The 20,682-nt window shown below is 29.9% G+C and overlaps 4 protein-coding genes across 5 annotated transcripts; 3 read left to right on the top strand and 1 right to left on the bottom strand.

Annotated features, from left to right (window-relative positions):
- The first annotated feature begins 961 nt into the window (after positions 1-961).
- LOC137831342 (zinc transporter 11) lies at positions 962-3,277 on the top strand. The gene is made up of 3 exons (XM_068638983.2): positions 962-1,536; positions 2,141-2,196; positions 2,308-3,277. Exons 1-3 carry the CDS (start codon positions 1,068-1,070, stop codon positions 2,839-2,841), a joined length of 1,059 nt encoding a protein of 352 aa, XP_068495084.1. The 5' UTR covers positions 962-1,067; the 3' UTR covers positions 2,842-3,277.
- A 943-nt stretch (positions 3,278-4,220) lies between these two features.
- On the top strand, positions 4,221-7,020 carry LOC137831343 (large ribosomal subunit protein bL19cz). Of its 2 annotated transcripts, none has more exons than XM_068638984.2 (5): positions 4,221-4,391; positions 5,310-5,564; positions 5,649-5,735; positions 5,834-5,967; positions 6,709-7,020. In XM_068638984.2, the coding sequence occupies exons 1-5, from the start codon at positions 4,275-4,277 to the stop codon at positions 6,809-6,811; spliced, it is 696 nt and encodes a 231-aa protein (XP_068495085.1). In that variant the 5' UTR covers positions 4,221-4,274; the 3' UTR covers positions 6,812-7,020. The 2 variants fall into 2 exon arrangements, 1 of the variants encoding a protein (XP_068495085.1); XR_016521393.1 differs by having other exon boundaries at positions 4,232-4,391; positions 5,656-5,735.
- A 1,914-nt stretch (positions 7,021-8,934) lies between these two features.
- On the top strand, positions 8,935-12,326 carry LOC137831341 (zinc ion binding protein). The gene is made up of 4 exons (XM_068638982.2): positions 8,935-9,325; positions 10,124-10,319; positions 11,048-11,725; positions 11,888-12,326. The coding sequence occupies exons 1-4, from the start codon at positions 9,168-9,170 to the stop codon at positions 12,077-12,079; spliced, it is 1,224 nt and encodes a 407-aa protein (XP_068495083.1). The 5' UTR covers positions 8,935-9,167; the 3' UTR covers positions 12,080-12,326.
- A 5,746-nt stretch (positions 12,327-18,072) lies between these two features.
- LOC137833462 (cytochrome b561 and DOMON domain-containing protein At3g59070-like) lies at positions 18,073-19,067 on the bottom strand. Its single transcript, XM_090303920.1, is given in 3 exon segments — positions 18,073-18,370; positions 18,372-18,632; positions 18,979-19,067. Coding segments are annotated over 3 exon segments (648 nt in total).
- Positions 19,068-20,682: the final 1,615 nt, after the last annotated feature.

Raw genomic sequence — 20,682 nt, 5'->3', positions numbered from 1 at the left:
TTTTACAAGATTATTGCCAACATCACTTTTTCTTAGTTTGTAGTGCAACGTGATTAACACATAGTACATAAAACAAGTGTTAACTTCTGACAGTAAGAAAATTATATACTATAAACAGTGAGAAGAAAATTTTAAAATTATTAATTATAACATTAATTTAAGATATGTAATTAAGTTCAAAATATCTTATAGGAGAAAGTAAAATTAAAAATAACAACAGAAGACTAAATCAGAGTCTTCTCTCACTCACCATATCTCTCAATCATCAATTAATGATTAATTGCGTAAACCAAACATCTATTTTGGTGTCTGGAATAACAAAATATCAATGAGACGACGGTGACAGCCGCTAAAGAAGGTAACAGAGCAACGTTAAAGTCTACCAAAGAAAACGACGTAGAGTCTACGGAGAAACAAATATAGAAGAAATGTTTTATAAATAGAAAACAAACTTCTCTCTATTTTGTTATTTTAATAGGTACCATAATGAGTAGGTAGAAAATGTAAATTAATAATATCTTATTTATTTCAAAAGGATAATTAATTTAGGTTTAGAGACAGTTATATGTCAAAGTTAAAGAAAAAAACAAAATTGTAGATCAAATCATGTGACTAATTGCATTTTAATATAATAATTAAGATTCTAATGACTAAAGACCCGTGACATACGTTGTTTCTTTTCTTTCAATTCAAGTCAGATGTCGTAGTACACGCGCTCTTCCTTCTCCGGTTCAGTTGGAACTAACTAACTACACGTTCCGGCATCAATTGAAAATAATTATTTCGTGATTAAAATTATTTTTTAAGAACTAATTTGATAGTGATTTAATAAGTATTAAATTGTGATATTAGGGATAAATTTGAGTTTTGTTTAGATTTAAAAGAAAAGAAGAAAGAAGAAAAGATGATTAGGATGACTTAGTCCAACGTAGTACAAACTGTGTCACTCTCACCTATGTGTAGTACAAAGCAAACTTCGAAACCTTATCACTCCCAAAGACCACATTCAATCACGCGCATATTCACCTTCACTCTTCGTCCTCATCTTCACTTCTCACATTCCAACAATGTCTCCTTCTTCACGCACACTCCTCTTCCTCTTCACGTTCACCCTTCTCTTCTCCCACCTATGGGCCCACGGCGGCCACGACGACGACGCTGACGCTGAAACCGACTCCAACGACGCCCCCGTTGACCTCCGCGCGAGGCCCTTGATCCTGGCGAAGGTGTGGTGTCTGATCGTGATCTTCTTCGCGACCTTCGTGTCGGGGGTGTCTCCCTATGTGCTGAAATGGAACGAGGGGTTCCTTGTTGTGGGGACCCAGTTCGCCGGAGGAGTGTTTCTGGGAACTGCCATGATGCATTTTCTCAGTGATGCTAATGAGACTTTCGGGGATTTGACTACCAAAGAGTACCCTTTCGCGTTCATGCTGGCGTGTGCCGGCTATTTGATGACCATGCTTGCTGATTCCGTCATTTCCTCCATTTTAGAGAAGGCGGGGCGTGATGGAGATGCAGGAGATGTCGAAATCCAAGGTTCGTACTTTGCCTTCTGCTTCTGTCGAAAATGTGATTCTGTCAGTATTGCTACTACTATTAGTTTTTTTACTCTGTTGAATCATGTGTTTTTTCAAGGAATAACAGTGTTCTTTTTTTATCAGAAAGTAGGATGATTAGTAGCAAAATTTTGAAAATTTGCAATTTGGTGTTTTTGTTGGTAATTGGTGTAATGAAGCTTTTTTCTAAGAACTTTCATCCAAGTTTTTTCCTAATTTTTGTCCTCTACTTTTCTGGTGTGATTTTGGATTATAATATGTATTATTATACTATTAAAGTTTGTTGTAAGCTGGGTATATTTTTTTTATGATGTAAAAATAATATTTTTGTTCTTTTTATTCATCCATGGTGTTGAATTCCACAAAGAAATTAAAAAACAAAGATCACCTTTTGCTTTATTGCAGCATGATCATTGTGGTGTACAGGGTATGTACAGGCTTATTGGCTATTGAATTGTAGTAGCACTTTTGAATATGTGTTTGTTATCATGGCACATCAATTTGACAAATATGAAATTGGATTTGAATATCCTTGAGTTCACTTATATAAGAAAAGAAAGTTACATTCTATTTTAATTGTGCAGGGCGTGACACGAGCAAAGTAAGTACCAACGGTGTCACTTCTCAGTCACAAAACCGGGTAAGATTTTCATGTGTTTTGTATCAGTTGAATGAGTGGTGAAGAAGGTGTTGTAATTTTAGGCTTGCTACCTCTTATTTGGTACTAATTTCTTGTTTTGTGTGCTATCAGAACCTTTCTATTTCCAGCACTGATCACAACTTCGCAAGCCCTGCACTTGCCTCTGCCCATTCACTTGGAGACACCATTCTGTTGATTGTTGCCCTTTGTGCACATTCTGTGTTTGAGGGCTTAGCAATAGGAGTTGCTGAGACAAAAGCAGATGCATGGAAGGCCTTATGGACAATCTGTCTGCACAAGATATTTGCAGCCATAGCCATGGGAATTGCACTCCTTAGAATGATTCCAAACCGTCCCCTTATGTCATGTGTAGCCTATGCTTTCGCTTTTGCCATCTCCAGTCCAATTGGTGTGGCCATTGGAATCATTTTGGATGCCACAACACAAGGTCATGTGGCAGATTGGATCTTTGCCATATCGATGGGTTTGGCTTGTGGAGTGTTCATCTATGTATCAGTAAACCATCTGTTGGCAAAGGGATACAAGCCCCACAACCCAACAAAGGTTGATTCAGCCTATTTCAAGTTTTTTGCAGTGTTGTTGGGCGTGGGGGTGATAGCAGTTGTGATGATTTGGGATACCTAAGGTTGTTCAGAAGTAGGAGTCATACATAATGATAGCTTGAGTTCCAAGATAACTTCTGTGTACAGCATATGCAGAATCTTTTTCTTATTCCTTTTTATCTCTTATTTGTTATAGTCATCATCATTAGTTGATGGTGAATATGATATAGAAAAAGTTGGGTAGTTCCTACTGTTGAAAAGGTGGCAGAAATTTCCTCAAATGATGCAAAAGATGAGCAACTATTGAGAACTAACGTTAGTTCACATGGAGGGGTAGCTGAAATCATGAGAGACAAAGGTCGGAGAAGGAATATATACAAAGCTATAGTAACACTATGGTGTTTAATTCATGTAAGCTTGTGGGAAAAAAAGGTTGTTGAATTGTTATGATTTAGTAATGTTGAGGTTTGAAAAGTAAACATTTGTTATATGGGAAAGATGCTTTGGAGGTTGTTCAATTTTGTATTATTATCTTAAAAAATAAAGTGTTAATTAATATGTTAAAAGTTCTACATAGATTAAAAAATAAAATAAATCTTATTTTATAAAGTTAAATTTATGATATTATTTAAAAAAACAAAAGTTTCCTAATATATAGGAAATGCTTATTTAATTTGAATTCTCTGAAAAAAAGGTATATATTGGAAAGTTGGAATTATTAGGATCTGTATAATCACAATAGTAAAATTGTATTGTAATTAATAGATTTATACCCTTGAAGCACAAGTATTTTTCTCACAATTTAAACCTGGTTAAATAACACTTTAAAAGAAAAAAAAATTACTTAGCTGAGTATTTGATGATAAAAAAATATAAAATTAAAATAAATTAGTAAATCACTTATATTTTTTAAATTATATGAACTAAAAAATCGAATTTAAACTTAATTGAGTAGAAACAAACTTATTTTAATAAAAATATTAATCTGATTCTGTTTTATGTTATTTTGATATTAGGTCGTGTTATACTATAAAGTTTCATAGCAAAATGGTAATGTTGGTGTTAATTTAGAAAAACTCTAATAGCTTGTTTGGAAAAACATTAAAGCAACAATATTAATTATTCTGTATTTAAGTTTTGGAACGTACGAGTAACCAAACACGCTATGGAAACAATTTACCCTGGTGTTATTTATAATTAACTCTTTATAATTTTTAATTGTTTCAACATGTTTAATTTTTTTTTTAAATAGATGTTATTATTATTATTATCGCTTAAATTACATATATTAATAAATTTTGAAGTGTAATGAGAGATCATATTTTCAGAAATCTATTATCAGAGTAAAAACTAATCTTGACACATTATACAATTGTTTTTAAACTGAAAATAATAGGGTTTCGGGTCGGGAAACCGGTTTCTTCGCCCCGACCCGTATCATATGCGCAAGCCCAAGTCATAAACCCTAACCTAAACGAAAGGGCTTTTCCCCTTCTCACTCACTGCGTTTCAGTTATGGCTTCTCGAAGGCTCTCATCATCTCTCCTCCGACCATTTCTCCGTCGATCTCCGCCGCAATTTCAAGCTCCGGCCTCTTCCCGGTCATTCTCTGTCCCAAAGTTTACCTCTCAGGTCAGGTTTATCCGATCGCCATAAGCATCACCTCGTGTCATTCACTTTCGTACATTTTTTTTTTCCATTTCTATACTTATAATTAAGCACGATGTCATTCTTTCACCAAAAGCTACTTCTTTCGGTCGTTTGGTTTGTCTATGCTTGAGAATTGACAAAGAATAGTACATACTCCTAAATGTATTGATATTGAAATTAGATACATGTTTTTTTAATATATTAATTTACATCTTAAAATCCCATAAATAAAGAATGAATCGTCACTGTAAGTGTGGCATATATCTAATTCATTGAATAGTATTTTACAAGAATGATCTCTTTTAGTACTGTGTGTGTTTCTATGTATAGAATCTCAAATCTCAGTCTCATTTGTGTTTTTGGGACACATAAATAAAGTAACAAAGAAGACCAATTAATATCATATAATCTTGAACTGTGATTGGGAGATTTGTTAAGTTACCGATAATATTGTTTACTACAGGTTTGATCTTCTCAGTTTTCTTGTTTAGTTCTTGTTAATTATGCAAGATTGAGTGGAATGAATACAGGAATTTAAAATGACATAGTATCTAGAGCTCTTCAAGGGGTTTGTTTTGGGGTTTGTTTGAATAAATCTCTCCACATCACTCATGTAGGACAATAAAACTAGAAGGAGAAATTAAATAAGCTTCTTCATAACTTAAAAATTAGCATATGGAAGCAAATTTGTAGAAGTTCTCACATTAACATTTTCAAAAGCTATTTTTTAACTTACACATAACTGATTTTAGCTTATGGAAAGGAAATGCTTATTTTATGTTCCTAAAAGTGTTCATGAAGAAGTTTATCGTCGGCCAAGCTTGAAAGTGTGACCTTGATATATAGACTTTAGCACATATTATGTGGGATATAAGCTCTTATGGGTGCTTGCGTTTGCAGATTACGAAATTCCCTCAGACTGAGGCATTCTCAAGATTTGAATCTGGTTATGGTTTAGCATCAGTTTGGAGAAGTTCTGAACTGGGATCGTGTAAGCATTTTGGGGGGGTCACCCAACCTTTTGCTAGCAGGTATATGTCAACAGAGGCTCCTTCTGTTGATTCTTCTTCTCAAGACAGTTTGATCCCGGAGCCTGAAGTTCCTCCTCGCATCAAATTTAAGAGATTAGACAAAACTGGCCGGCACATTATGCAGGCAAGTGATTGCTCTGGATTGCTTTTTAATAAGAATTTCATTTTTTTCCATTTTGTAAAAATGGTTGGTATTTATATCCTTTAGATTTTAGACAAGGAAGCAGTAGAGGAGGTGAGAGGACAAAGAGAGATACCTGACATAAAGCCTGGTTATATTGTGCAACTTAAAGTGGTATGATAGTTTTTATTTTCTATTCATATTTGTTATTTTCTTGGTGTTTGTGTGTGATAGTGATATGATCTTTTGTTTACTAACATCTGATATTACAGGAAGTACCTGAGAATAAGAGGCGTATTTCTATTATAAAAGGCATTGTTATTGCAAGGCGCAATGCTGGACTCAATACTACTTTCAGAATTAGGAGGCAGGTGGCTGGGGTTGGGATTGAATCTCTATTCCCTCTGTAAGTTGACCTTCCCATATTTTAAGTAAATCTGTATTTATACAAGCTATCTGAACTGGTAAAACAATCTTTTAACATTTGTTGGCATTTGAGGACGGTGTAGTTAAATTGCTTCAGTAACCATAAAGATAAAGGGGTGATAGAAATAATTACTTGGGGTGGTGATAATTATTTGAAATTCTAGTTATGGCCTTGTTATTTGTGTTGTTTACTATTAAGCTCCCTTTTAATTAAATTGTCTAAAAAATTTATGATTAATGAGTGTTTTAAGAAGAAAACTAAAAGGATGGAAAAAGCAATTTTACTGTTTTTCTTATTAGCTACAAAGTGTGAACATGATTGTTTCAAAACTTATTCAAATAAAGAGTTAGATTTTTGGAAAGGACTTATTGGAATATACATTTTATTTTTTAATTTCAGATCAATCTATAATTTGCCCCAAGCATTATCTTTAGGGAAAAAGTGATATGCTTTGCTTCAGTGTACATTCAGACTGTAATTTTTTCTCTTTCATGAGCTTAATTTAAGGTGTTTTTTTGTGTTTAGGATGAGTTCTTGAGTTTGTAATACAATAAGGATCTTCTGTTTATCTTCATTTCAACCTGTCATGATTTATCTACTATTGTTTATCTACTGATGTGATTCTTTGTTGGGGTTTTTTAATTTTCAGTTGGTTGTGCATGTAGTCTTATTACATAATGGTTAATGCTTGAGATTTGTGCCATGTGTGAACTATAATAGGTATTCACCTAACATAAAGGAGATAAAGGTGCTTGACAAGAAGAAAGTGAGAAGGGCTAAACTCTATTATCTGAGGGACAGAATGAACGCACTTAAAAATTGACATCAATCTTCATCTTGGTGGACATTTTTTATGATTCATTTGTCATATCGACATGTGTATTAATGTATTTGCTGCTGTTTAGTCACCAACTAGATTTTTTGGTTTTTCACTGTTGGCTTATTACAACCTAAGAATATGGTTCTGCAGTTTTGTTTGACTCCTTGGAACCTATCACTGTTTTTTGATAGTAATAAGTTAGTTTTCTTGAAGGCAAGTTTCCCTGAAAAATGGGCTAGTATTTTAGCTGCCTTTTGTCGACCATATGATGAAATTGTGATCTGGAAGGTTCATGGTTTTTTTTGCCCTAGGAAAATTGAAAAGGCAAATACTTGTCAGGCCTATGTTACTGGAATATAGTTGTTTGAAAAATGACACATAGTGTCACTTGGTAAGAGAAAACAATATAGGTATTATAGGTAATATAATTATTTCTGCCTCTGTAGGAGATAACATCAATCTTTCTCAGGAGAAAATCCTTGTTTGAGCTGTGTATGCAAGTAGCAAACTCTGAACTCTCTCCATTTGAATATTTAAATTTAAAATAAACACAAAACTTAGGTATAGTATCTTAGCTACTTGTGCTTTTCTTATATTATAATTAAAGTTCCACCTCTATAATGTTCATATATTATAAATACATACTTCTATTACAAGAATTGTTGTACCAAAACTCCAACTTTAATTTGAAAACAGCAAAAACAGTAATATTGTATCTTACTTTCCTTCATTAGGAAAATACAAAAGACAGGTGAATGGCATTGTTTAAATAAATGAATAAAATCACAAACAAATAAAAAAAATTCGGAGAAAAGAAAAACAGGAAAACTCTTGAACAGACACAACATAATTATTATATTACAAATTATGAAAACTCTTTTCTTGTGTACTTCAAGCCCATGTAATCAATTATTCACCGTTATAACAATAATTCAAAAGAAATTTCTTGTACTTCCCTTTTAGTTTTTATTTTCAATTAAATATCTCTATTTTTATTTTTTATTTATTACTTTTCTACAAAATCAATTTTTTTCCATTCATTTATTACATATTCCTCTATTTTTCCTTTTTTCTGCTTATTCCAATATCTCTATTTCTTTCCATTCTACAAAGCACATAGGATCATTTATATATATATGAGTTGATTTACCTAGGAGTTGTCTCCATTTTTCTTTTAGAGATTTTTTTTCTATTCTTAATATAGTTTATATATCTAGCGTTTAGTATCTTCTAGAAGTGCTTCTATTTGAATTTAGAGATTCTTCTTTCTAAATGTTTGGTAAATATTTTTTTGAACTTATTTTTGTCAATAAAAAATCCTATTTAATACTAAAACTCTTATATATATATATATATATATATATATATATATATATATATATATTTTTTATTTTTTATTTTTTTTTTTTATTTTTTATTTTTTTTTTATTTTTTTTTAATTTAATAAATGATCATATATTTTCATAAAAAATAGAAAAAAAAATTCTCTTATATTTAAAAATATTATAAAATTAATTATTTCTCTAAAATAAATTAAACTAATTACGTATTAAGTGGTATGAGGTAATTTCTTTTTGCACCCCTTTCATGTGCCCTTACCATCCTGTTATTGGCACTCCTTTGTTGTTGTCGTCACCTTATCATCCTTGTTATTCTTCTCTATGTATTGTGTTATGTATTGACATAAGAAAAATATCATTTTAGATTGTATAATCTAAAATAAATAAATTAAGACTGTCTAAATTATACAATTTAGAAAACACTTGAAATTATAATTTGATTTTTTTTTTAAAATTACATCCTGATTATGTAATTTTAAAAAAATTATATAAAAAATAACTTTTAAATGGTACAACTCATTAGTCAAAAAAGTTTTTGGACCGTAAATACTAAAATAATAATGGCTTCTAAATTTGCAAATTTTTTTTCATAAAAAATAGCTTTCAGTGTAATATAAAAAAATTATGTAAAAAATAATTTTTAAACTACATAATAATCATATTTTAAGTATAAAATGAAAAAATTTATATTTGTAAGGGTAGAGAAAGAAAATATGGGGTGAAAAGAGAAAGTTCCCTGTCCTAATTTAGTAAGTGCTGAAAAGGTAAGAAGGCCGTCACACGTGTGACAGATTCAAAATGCTGCCCAGACTCGCGCGTTAAGTTTGGATGACCAAATCCTTTCGTTGCGTCGTCGTTTCGACTCTCTCTTTTTTTGTTCTCCCTTCACACCAAATTCTCTGCGATCCTTCACCAATCATCATCGTCGTTTTCAAATTCTTCAATTTTCACCGTCAATTCCCCTCCTTCTCTCTCAATTACTGTGGTTTGCTTAGTTTGGGATTTCAGGGTTTGGGAGGATGAATGTGGGCGACCTCAACAAGGTATGGGAAATCAGAGCTCTGAAGAGGAAACCCGCGGCAGAAGAAGCGACGAAGATGCTGGAGAAGATCGCTAAACAGGTCCAACCCATCATGCGCAAACACAAGTGGAGGGTCAAGCTCCTTTCTGAATTTTGGTACTTCAACTTTCCATTTTCATTATTTATTTATTTGTTTGTTTATGTATGCAATGCCATTCATTTTTCATTTATTTAAAGGAGAATGCTTACACCTTGTATCACTGTTTTTGCTGTTCTCCGATCATATTGGAGTTTTAGCTCGACAACCCCGTAATAAAGGTTTGTAAGAATGGATTATGCAAGTTATCGAAGTGAAACTTCTATTATAACGGGAGAGAAGCAGAACCAGTACTTGAGTTTTTTCTTTATTTAAATATACTTGGATGGAGGGTTTAGTGTTTTCTGCTTATAGTGATCACACTCGGACCCAAGAAGATTGTTTCCCCTGAAAGATACTTGTTATCTCCTACGGATGATACCTGTTATTGACTGTATAACAAATTTCAATTATCCTTTGTGTTTTCTGTTAATGGGCAATGAAGGTAAAATGAAGCATTGGAGTTTGAAAGAGTGGAGTTTTCCTTTTGGAGTAAATACCACTGTTCTAATCACTAAAGTTATGTTACTAATTAAATTAACAGCTTTTGTGATTGGAAGTACGAGCATTACAGATTATGTAATTGTTGATTTCATCGAAAGTTTTTACAATAAGATTTGGACCATTTTTTTTTCTTTTGCATTACGATTTTGGATTCTGCTAATAACCTAAAAAGATTAGTTTGAATTATGCTTTTGCTTAGACAGGAGAAAATTGCTTTTCGTTTGGTGAATAGATTTTTATTTTGGCTTCATTTATATCTGTTCACCTTTTAATTTTTTGGGGAATGACTGAAGAGCTGGTTAATGTTATTGTAGCCCAGGAAATTCATCTCTCCTCGGGTTGAATGTTGGAGCTGGTATACATGTGAAGTTGCGGCTACGGAGGCCGAACAGGGATTTGGAATTCTACCCATTTAATCAAGTTCTTGACACGATGCTTCATGAGCTTTGCCATAATGCCCATGGCCCTCATAATGCCAACTTCTACAAGCTTTGGGATGAGCTTAGAAAGGTTCTTCTTGTTCCTGTGATGTTGTTATAATCTGTAAATGATCTTTAGATTTCCTGCCTTTTAAAATGCCCTCTTTTTGCATTTGAGAAATACCTTCTGGATTTTATGTGACCTTTATTTGTCATATTTACTTTCAAGTGTATTTTTTAACTAATATTTTACTGGTTTAGTCCTCAACTTTATCATTTCTTGCCACACTAGAAGATTTTGGCATAGGAATTTCATTGCCAGGATTTATGTTCTATATAGGATCAGATTGTTATGATCTATATGTGTACCATACTCAAAGATTGTCAATTTTAATTGATGAGAAGATATGTTTGTTTAGCATTTTTATTAGCTAAGATTCCCAACAAAAAATGATAATAATATAAATGAGTAAATAAATAAGAAATGTAATAGGAGGCCGGAATTTTATTTTCCCGGCAACTTATCCTTAACTTCTGGTCATGCTGGGAACTGCTGGTTACTATCAAGATAGACATTTGCAGAATCCTCTCCATTTAACATTCTCTTTTGATGAATTGTGTTTACTTATAATAAAAAAAAAAGGTATTTTACAGTGGAGAATATTTTATTAGAGTAATAGTTGGATAACTAATGCTTATGATTGTTCTAAATACTTGTTTGCAGCAACACATTTCTAAGAAGAAAGTTTTTTTTTTCTCTTAGCAACATATAAAATTTATGAACCTCCTTCATGTGTATATGATTTTAATCATGCACAGGAATGTGAAGAGTTGATGGCCAAGGGAATAACTGGTGCAGGAGAGGGGTTTGACCTTCCAGGAAGGCGTTTAGGTGGTTATTCCCGGCAACCTCCACTTCCATCCCTCCGTAAAACTGCACTAGAAGCTGTAGAAAAGAGGGCACGATTGGGATCTCTTCTTCCATCTGGACCAAAACGTATTGGTGGTGATAGTGTTATAATGAAAGCCCTTACTCCAGTACAAGCTGCTGCAATGGCTGCAGAGCAGAGATTACAGGATGAAATATGGTGTGGTTCTCAATCTTCCGCACATTTGGATGAGAAAGATGTTGACGATGATGATGCTGAGAACATTGTGCATAAGGGGGGAAATGTGGGAACCTCAAGACTAACGGACAATTCTACTCTACCATCAAAGCTGTTATCTCGAAAAAGAAGTCAGGATACAGATTCAAGTTTACCTGTTGGCTCATCATCTAGTAGTCCTGAATTTATAGATTTGTCTATGGATACACCAAAAACTGGATCTAAACGAAGATGCTGTGGATCAGAAACCATTTCACATTCTCAATCAAATTTTCAAGCAGGATCTAGTTCGGCAAATTTATCAAGTGTGTCGGTATATGGTGATAATAGAACATTTCGTTCTGATGAATCTGGAATGTGGGAGTGTACGATGTGTACTCTACTGAACAAAGTAAGTATCCAAATATTTTGCAGAGTTTTTTCCGTTGTTAGAAAGTATATTATTTTCAACCATTCTTCTAAAATATATAATTAGATTAGATAGCACACTACCTATCCCTGGCGTTAAAAAATAGACTTTTCTAATGTGTGTGAATGATGTGGATCGTTGCAGAAATTGGCTCCAATATGTGAGTTGTGTGGCACTCACCAGCCAAAAGATGTTAGTACCAAATACAACACTTGGTCTTGCAAATTCTGTACGTTGGAGAACAATGTGAAGTTGGAGAAGTGCTCTGCCTGTGATCAATGGAGATACTCTTGTGGTCCACCAGTGTCAACCCTGGCACCTAACGTTGGTACATAGCAGAACTGTGTAATTTGCTTATTAAATCTTGATTCATTTTTGGCTTTAGTCTTCACAAACCTGCTCCCCACCTATTTATTTATTGTTGGTATCTTATTTTTCTATGCACGGGTCTAGATTTAGTTCATATCTTCAACGCTCCTACCATTTCACAACAGGATAGAAACATCTTTGAACTCTGTCACGAGGGAGTTGATAAAGGAGAAGGCATATGCACAGTTAATGAAGTCTTGGGATAGATAATTTATGTGTTCTTGTCTCATCTAGCGATTCGTGTTATGTTCATACATGTTAGTTTTCAAAAAAAGCAAGTATTTACATTTTTATGCTGGCTTGTTAATTAAACAGGGAGACCCAAAGAAAAATAACAATGAAGAATGAACATGCACAAAATAATCTGAGTTTTAGCAGTTGACATTACTCATGATCATATATAAATTCGCTTACATTAATAACTACATTCCAAAACAAGCACCCTTATAAATCATCTTCCTTCTCCCTTGACTGTGGCACTATAGTTGCAATGGCACTTACAAGATGGAATTCTACAATTAGATATTCATGCTCAGTACCTCTAATTCGCAGGAATGTCAATATCATTAGAGGATTATGCGATACATAATAAAATTCATAATTTTCATATTTAATTCAATACCAAGTTTCAACATTTCAATTAACACATGCACAATCAAAATTATAGTGGAACATCAAATTTTAATTTTTACCAACAAAGTTATATTTTTTTTATAAAATTCATGCTAATCAGTATGACTATCATGTGAAAAATAACATAAAAAAAAAAGACTAAGGGACTGAAACAAATTCATGTAGCAAAAAAAAAAGCAAACAAACTCTAAAAAAATAGTATAAGCAATTAAATTAGAGCTTAAACTAAAAATAAGAAAAACTAAATAAAGACGATAAGAAAAACAAAAGAACATTATCTTATTCCTAATTCTCATAAAGATTGAATCTCAAAAGTTCAATCAGGTTTACGTCCATAATATTATCATTACTTTGATACCAATTTAATTTATTTTGTTAATATTATTTTACAAGAATAAAACAAAATAATTAATATTTAATTAGTTTGTTTCAATTTCAAATAAAAAAATTAATATCTGTTTAAAATATGAGTGAATTTAAATGTCATCACAATTATTTATACCAATATATTTTTATGTGTCACATATTTTTTTTATCGTATTTAATTTTTATGTTACCTTTTTATATGTGTTTGTTTAAATTTAAAATAAATATAAATTATTTTAAGATATTTTTAAATTTATAATTATTTATCCATACTTATATTTATGATTAAATATGTTGTTCAACATGAACTATTCCTCGAAATTGATTTTAATCTCTAAATGAAACTTTAGATCACATGAGTACTTAAAGTTTATGAAACTAGTGAAAGAAATTTTGTCCAAAGAGTTATTTTTTTTTTCACGGCAAACGTTATTATACACATCAACACAAAAAATCAGAAACTAACACCAATTTTAACATTTTTTTATTTAAAATAATTTTTTATATACAAAAATTGAAAATATTTAAAAATATATCTTCTTAGACCAATCATCCATGAACAACAGATTGAGTAGCAGCTCACATTGAGTTTTACCAATAAAAAAGAAAAACATAATTATTTATTTATTATAATACCAATAACTTTTTTCAAACAACCCTAACTTTTTTTACCATCATAAACAATTAAAATACTAAAATAAAATTATAACAAATTATAATAAACTAAATCATATTCATATAAACATAATAAATTAAGATATATTAACAAACATCACAACAAATTAAATAAAAAATAACAACAATCATTTTTTAAATATTAAACATAGGAAATAAAATATAACCAAAATTATATAACTAATAAAAAACAAATGTAAACACTGGAAAATTAACATGCAATAACAACCAAGATCAGACACAAATAAATTTTAACAAAACTATTTTAACTTATGGGAAATACGCAATTTGAAAAATCCAACACACCAAGACAAAGGAGCAACAACTCCCACGACCTTAAAAAAATTGAAAATACATTATTGCATGGTAAAATCAATTTTTGTACACATACAAGAATGGATGAAATCGATTTAGGCGTTATACAAAATTGACTGTGGTGCTTACTATAAATTGAAGACAGTTGATTATGGTGTCTACTATACACAAAAGACAATTAATTATGATGCTTACTATATTGACAAAAATAGATTAAGCTTGTTATTACATAGAAAACAAAATCGATTGACAAAAATAGATTAAGCTTGTTATTACATAAAAAACAAAATCGATTAAGGAGGGTTCAGATAAAATCGATCGATTCACCTGATTAATATACATTGGAGAAAATAGATTATACTTGTTAAGTAAACATAAAAATAAAATTGATTAACACTCTTGTTATACAGGTAACAAAATCAATTATATAAGCAACACATACAACAAATCGATTATGGTGCATCATATAAGCAACCATAATCGATTATACACCAAACAGATATTGAAAATCGATTATTTTGACTTTGTTTAAGTATAAACATCGATTAGATTTAGGTTATCTTACCACAAAAAATATCTTCATACTCACCTGAGAAGATTATTTAATAATTTTTTTATAGTGATAACTTCCCACAAATCCAAGTTATTATGACTTACTCTTATTTTCCTTCTTAACTACAATATACCCCTAAATCCGAACACATCATAAATATTCAAAGAAAAATATTTTAATCAACCTAAAAGTATAGTATAGAAAAATTTACGTAATACTTTTAGATAAATTTGAGACTGAGACAATTATTTTGAATTTTTAACACATTTTAATATATACATACACATATATATATATATACTAATTTAGACTAATTTCCTATCTAACAAGAGCTAAATTTTAAATTAAAATAATATATAACAATTAAATTATAAAACATTCACGAAAAAAAACTTTAATCTTTATCTCATCTCAATTATTATACCAATAAATATTGAACTTATCTTATCATCATTATTTAATATTATCGTTAATTATTATAACTATCATCATCACTGTCATACTTTAAATTATCTATACTATTTTGATGGTCGATGTTATGGATAGTGCTTGTACTACCCGATGGTCGAAAGACTGACTAGACGACTAAAGTCGACAAGACGACAAGACACAAAGCTAAATACACAATTAGGGGTAAACAAGCCAACTTAAGAGATAAGCACGGTTAAAGCACAATTGGGCCTTCACTTGGACCCTAAAGCAGGCCCATAACAGCCATAGCCCATCTAGAGCAGTATAAATAGCAGAAGAGGCACAACACCCAAGGTAACTATTCACTCCCCACTCTTCTGGTACTTAGCTCTCGGTCTGACTTGATCGTTGGAGTGTCTTCGCAGGTACTCCCCCCATCGTGTCCAGACCGAAGATCCAGCTGAAAGAAGACTAACCGAAAGGTCGGGAAGACAAGAAGAACATCACAAGATATCACAAGAGGAAGTGTTCTGCAGGGTTTAGATCTTGTAGGAACAGTGTTGAATATGTAAATTAAAGTTTTAATTATTTAGTTATTTATTTCTAAATTTTATAATTATTTTTAAATTTTTTATCAGTTTTCTCTAATTTTCTGAAACTGATTTTTTATCATTTTAACAATCAAGAGTGGTTAGAATTTTAATTTATTAAGTTTTTTTTCTCATATCACTACTAGAAAATCATTAATTATAATCAAATTTTAGAGACAAAAAATTATTAGTTTCTATATTGACTAAATTAGATACTATCTTAGAAACTTAAAAAAATATTAGTGTTTAAATTAGTTTCTATTATTGATAAATAGTTTCTAAATTGGTATCTAATTAATTATCTAAGTTTTAGCTACCAATTATTTAGATTCTAAAGTTGGTATCTAATTAGATACCAATTTAGAAATCATTTATCAATAATCAATAATAGAAACTAATTTAGATACCAATAATTTTTTTAGTCTTTAAAATAATATCTAATTTTGTTAATATAACAACTAATTATTTTTGGTTTTAAGATTGATTTCTATTTAATGATATTTTTTAGTGTATTCTAAGTTTCTTGTGTTAGTTGCATATTACCGCATGGGAGATTTGAGACGAATAGACATTTCTATTAAATCAAAATTGTAATAAAATGTCCAGTTTATGAATCAAACATTTTTGGAGACTTCTCTACTTTTTCTAAGTTTTTGAAATAATTCATTAAATAACATAGAAATGATGATAAGAGAAGTTATCTTTGATAAACTATTAATAATAGGTTAGATTTGATAATTTAGTTGAAGTTGGATATGGATGGCTATTCTCATGCATGTATGATGAAACTAGAAAGTTGAAAAAAAGTTGTGAATAAATATGAAATATTGAATTGCTATTGTGGGACTATTTTGCAAGAAAATCTAAGCATTTCTTTATATAAAGTTGTGCTTTCTTTATTTGAAATTTGAATGTAGACTTATGAGTAAATTTATATGGGAGATTTTATTGGTGGTTTCTCTACTTTCTTGGATATTCTAAATGTTTTGGTTGCGGAGTTCTATGAGGTGATTCATGCTATTGAAAAAGCTAAAAAGATAAATTTTTCATGTATGTGGCTTGAATGTGACTCTATCTTAGTTTGTTACATTTACTACTATAACTAATGTTCCTTGGACCCTTCATAATAGGTGGAACAAATATCTTGATTATTATGGAAAAATCATATTTAGATTTCATTCATAAGAAGAAGTTTCATTGGTATAATAGGCTTCCATCAACTTATTCCTATAATTCTTTATTAATAAGTATAACTAACCTAAGTATCGCTTTTCTTAGGTTCTTTTTTATGGGTTCGGCCTAGTCCTCCTATATTTGTTTGTATTTTCTATATTTTTTCTTTTTTAATAATATGTTTTTCATGTGATGACAGATAATTATTGAAACTTGAGGTGTCAACCTAGCTTATATGCTAAATTTTATAATGATACCTAACATGATAGCTTTATAGTCTTTTTATATAAAAAAGAAAAACTTTTAGTATTGCTAGAGTGAGTATATATTAAGTTTAATTATTTAACTAAATGTTATGTTGAGCTTTGAAAATCATTTTAAATAGTAGTTTGAAATTTGTAAAACTATGATATCTAATTTATCCTATTGAATTCTGCTTGAAATGATGTTTTTATAATTTTATTGAATGATAGTTTGAATTTTGCATGTTCAATTTGAGTAAAAATGATTAGAACATAAAATTTGGAGAATATATTGTTGTATTTGAGTATTTTAAACTTGCTGAAATATAGTTAGATGTGTCAAATTTAAAGTGTTATTGTATATTTTCTACATTATTAGTTTAGTGGATCTCAAAATCGTACAACAATGTTGAGACAGTGAAAAAACTAGGTTTTTTTTGGATTTTGTTCAATGAAATATTTATAGTAATAAAACCTAAGCTAATAAGTCTATGAAAAAGTGTACTCATTAACCAAATTTTGCTTAATGAAATTCTAAAAAAACTAAAAAAAAATTGAAATTTTAATATTGACTTATATTATTTAAACAACTTTTATATTCATGGTTCTAATTTAATTTAATTTAATATATTTATGCATATATTTTGAATGTTTTTGTTTAATGCTTCAAATTTAATTACTTGTAAGAATTGAGTAACATTTGGGAATGTGAATAACTATAATATAAATGGTGTATTGAACTAAAAATGGCTTAGGTTTTCAAAAACTCACGTTTGACAGATTTTTCATTGGTTGAGTAAATAACAAAAGAAAATAATTTAAAGAAAAGACACACAAATTGGATCTCATAAAATGAAGAATTTATTAATTATTTTATCGTTTGATGAAACTTTAAAGAAAATAATCAATTACATGTAAAGTAAAAATTGATATAGTTTAGGTTTGTTGTTGACCAATGTCAACATGGTCTTGAGAGTTCTTGGTACTCCTCTTGTTGGAAACTCAAATCCATGTCATGACTTCCAAAATGACAGCAATTACAGCCAACGATATGATTATGCCTACATAGCTCTTCTTCCACACATTGTCAGATATGAAATCGATGGTTCCATAGGATTGAAGATTAGAGCGTGAAAAGGAGTGAGCCTTGAGAGTGCCATCTTCAGAAACCAAACCCTCATCCCAAACATGGTTCACCAAAGTCTTGTTGGGAGGAAGTTGAAAAGTCACAAAGATAATGATTCCACCATTTGTGTATGATGTAGAAAGGCTATGAACCGAAAAACTGAGATTGCCCTCTTAGCTTAGTCTCATAACTTGTTATCGACGATGTATATGCTTTGATGGTCCCATTTGATTTATGAACTGCCACGAATGATTGTGAACCCACCATGCCCTTTGAGCTAGGGTTTATGGCCCATGCAACCCAACTTGAGTCCTTTGCGTTGGCCTTGTTGAATGCAACATCAACTACACCTGATGATGGATGGTAGTTCCAATACAACGAGGATTCAAGAACAGGCAAATCCTCACAAGCCGCATACTTGATGTTTGTTGAAAACCTGTATTATTTTAAAATTATAAATATGAGCTTCATTATATATAATTTATATGATAAATATGAAAGTACTCTTTCACCTAATATAAATAAAACACTAATTTGTTAAGTCATCACGTATATATCTTCAAACCCCTTCCATTAAAAAGCATATTTATTTTGCATTTAGAGAACCAAAAATTTAAAAAAAAATATTTTTATGAAAAATTCCACAGATATTCAAGCAAATATAAGAAAAAGATTATGACTTTATGTTTTTTGAAAACATGCTATTCAAGCAAATATAAGCAAAAGATAAGAGTAACCATTGAAAATAGAAAGAAAAAGAAAAGGATGATGCTTTTGAAAACCTGTATGGGTTGCAAGGCAGTGAAGTGATAGGGACAATAATGGCAATTAGAAAAGTGAAGAAGAACACTATATTTTCACTGAAAGTCATAGTAAGAGAAAGGAAAGGAGAACAAAACAATTGCTCTGATTTTTAGCACTGAAGAAACTATTGTCACACACATCTATTTATAGGTTTATAAGATTTGTAAATGAAGATATCTTTATCTTATCTAACTGTTTAAAATATATTTTAAAACAGTTTTTATCTTTTTATGTCCAAATGATAGTTTTTATTTTCTATACTTTTAAAAGATAAGATTTCAAATTCAAAAAAAAAATTCTGAATTTTTTTTAATTAAAATGTTATTTTGTATTTAATAATTTAATATATATATATATATATTAAATTATCTTTTATCTTAAAATTGGAAAAATATTTTTCTTTTATTTTCTATATAAGCTAAAGATAAAATTAAAAATTAAAAAATTATTTTTACTAAAAACTTTATTTTCAATTAAAAAAATATTGTGTGTAATTAAATTTTGTAGGAATATTTAACTGAATATTGTTATGTATCTACCAATCGCATTCATCCATCCAAAAGATAAATTAGTTTTTTTCCTACAATTCTTATTTCTATTGTGTTAGAATTAATGTTTAGTAAACCGAAATTTAAAAAAAGATATACTTTTCTTTTCTATCTATATATAACCAAATCAATGAATAGATAAAATATTCAGTTATATAAATATTGTTATCAAAATATATTTTGATTTGATATATTGATTTCATATATTTTTATTTTCTTTCTATATATTAATCCAATCATTAATGATCAAATACAAATGACGTAATATTTATCTATATATATATATTTGTTTAATCATTTATATTTATCTTAAGAATACTTAGGTCTTGCATAAACAAGTTTAAATAATTATCATTTAATTTAATGTTTTTTTATAAATAATTTAATTTAAATTTCTATGTCAAATAATTATAAATATAAGACATTATGTTAAATAAAAATTATGATATCTATTATCATATAAACTACTACTAAAAGAATTATGCAAAAACTTATTTTATTTATATAGCTACTTTTTCTTCAAATTATAAATAAATTATATAAGTTTTGTAAAACTAATATTATGATGCAAAAAGAATTTAGAAAATATATTTGAATAATAAAAATTTATTTTGTATATTTTAATTACCATTACAATTTAAATTTATGTGTGTTTTGTAAGGTCCTATTTTAGTTTAGTAAATATTTTTGTGTTAAGAAAATAAGATTTAAAAATCTATTTTATGTTGACTACATACATTAGAATTTTAATTATTTAGTTATTTATGTCTAAAAATTTAGCAATCTCTTTAAACTCTTTTATTCTCTATTTTTTTTAATGTCTCTAGTTTATTCTTTTTTTTTCTTCGGTTAGATTGTGTTTAGTTACAAAGTAGATGTTATTTATAATTATTACGAAGTAGACTTTAAGCCTAACTCAACCCTATAAAACCGGCTAGGGTTGAGGTTTGCACCCACTTATATACAATGAAAGGCTCTAATCTCTAGTCGATGTGGGATCTCCAACACACCCCTCACACCGAGACTGCCAACTCGTGCGTGAGACTATATATTATGGGTGGTCCGATAGCGGCCCGATAGCGGGTGGTCTGATAAGTCCAACAAATACTCACTAGGATAGGCTCGAAAATGGCT

This window comes from Phaseolus vulgaris, chromosome 6 (assembly GCF_051622355.1).
Source record: "Phaseolus vulgaris cultivar YP4 chromosome 6, ASM5162235v1, whole genome shotgun sequence".
NCBI lineage: Eukaryota > Viridiplantae > Streptophyta > Magnoliopsida > Fabales > Fabaceae > Phaseolus > Phaseolus vulgaris.
The sequence above is the reverse complement of the archived record's forward strand: the minus strand, read 5'-3'. Positions and strand labels throughout refer to the sequence as shown.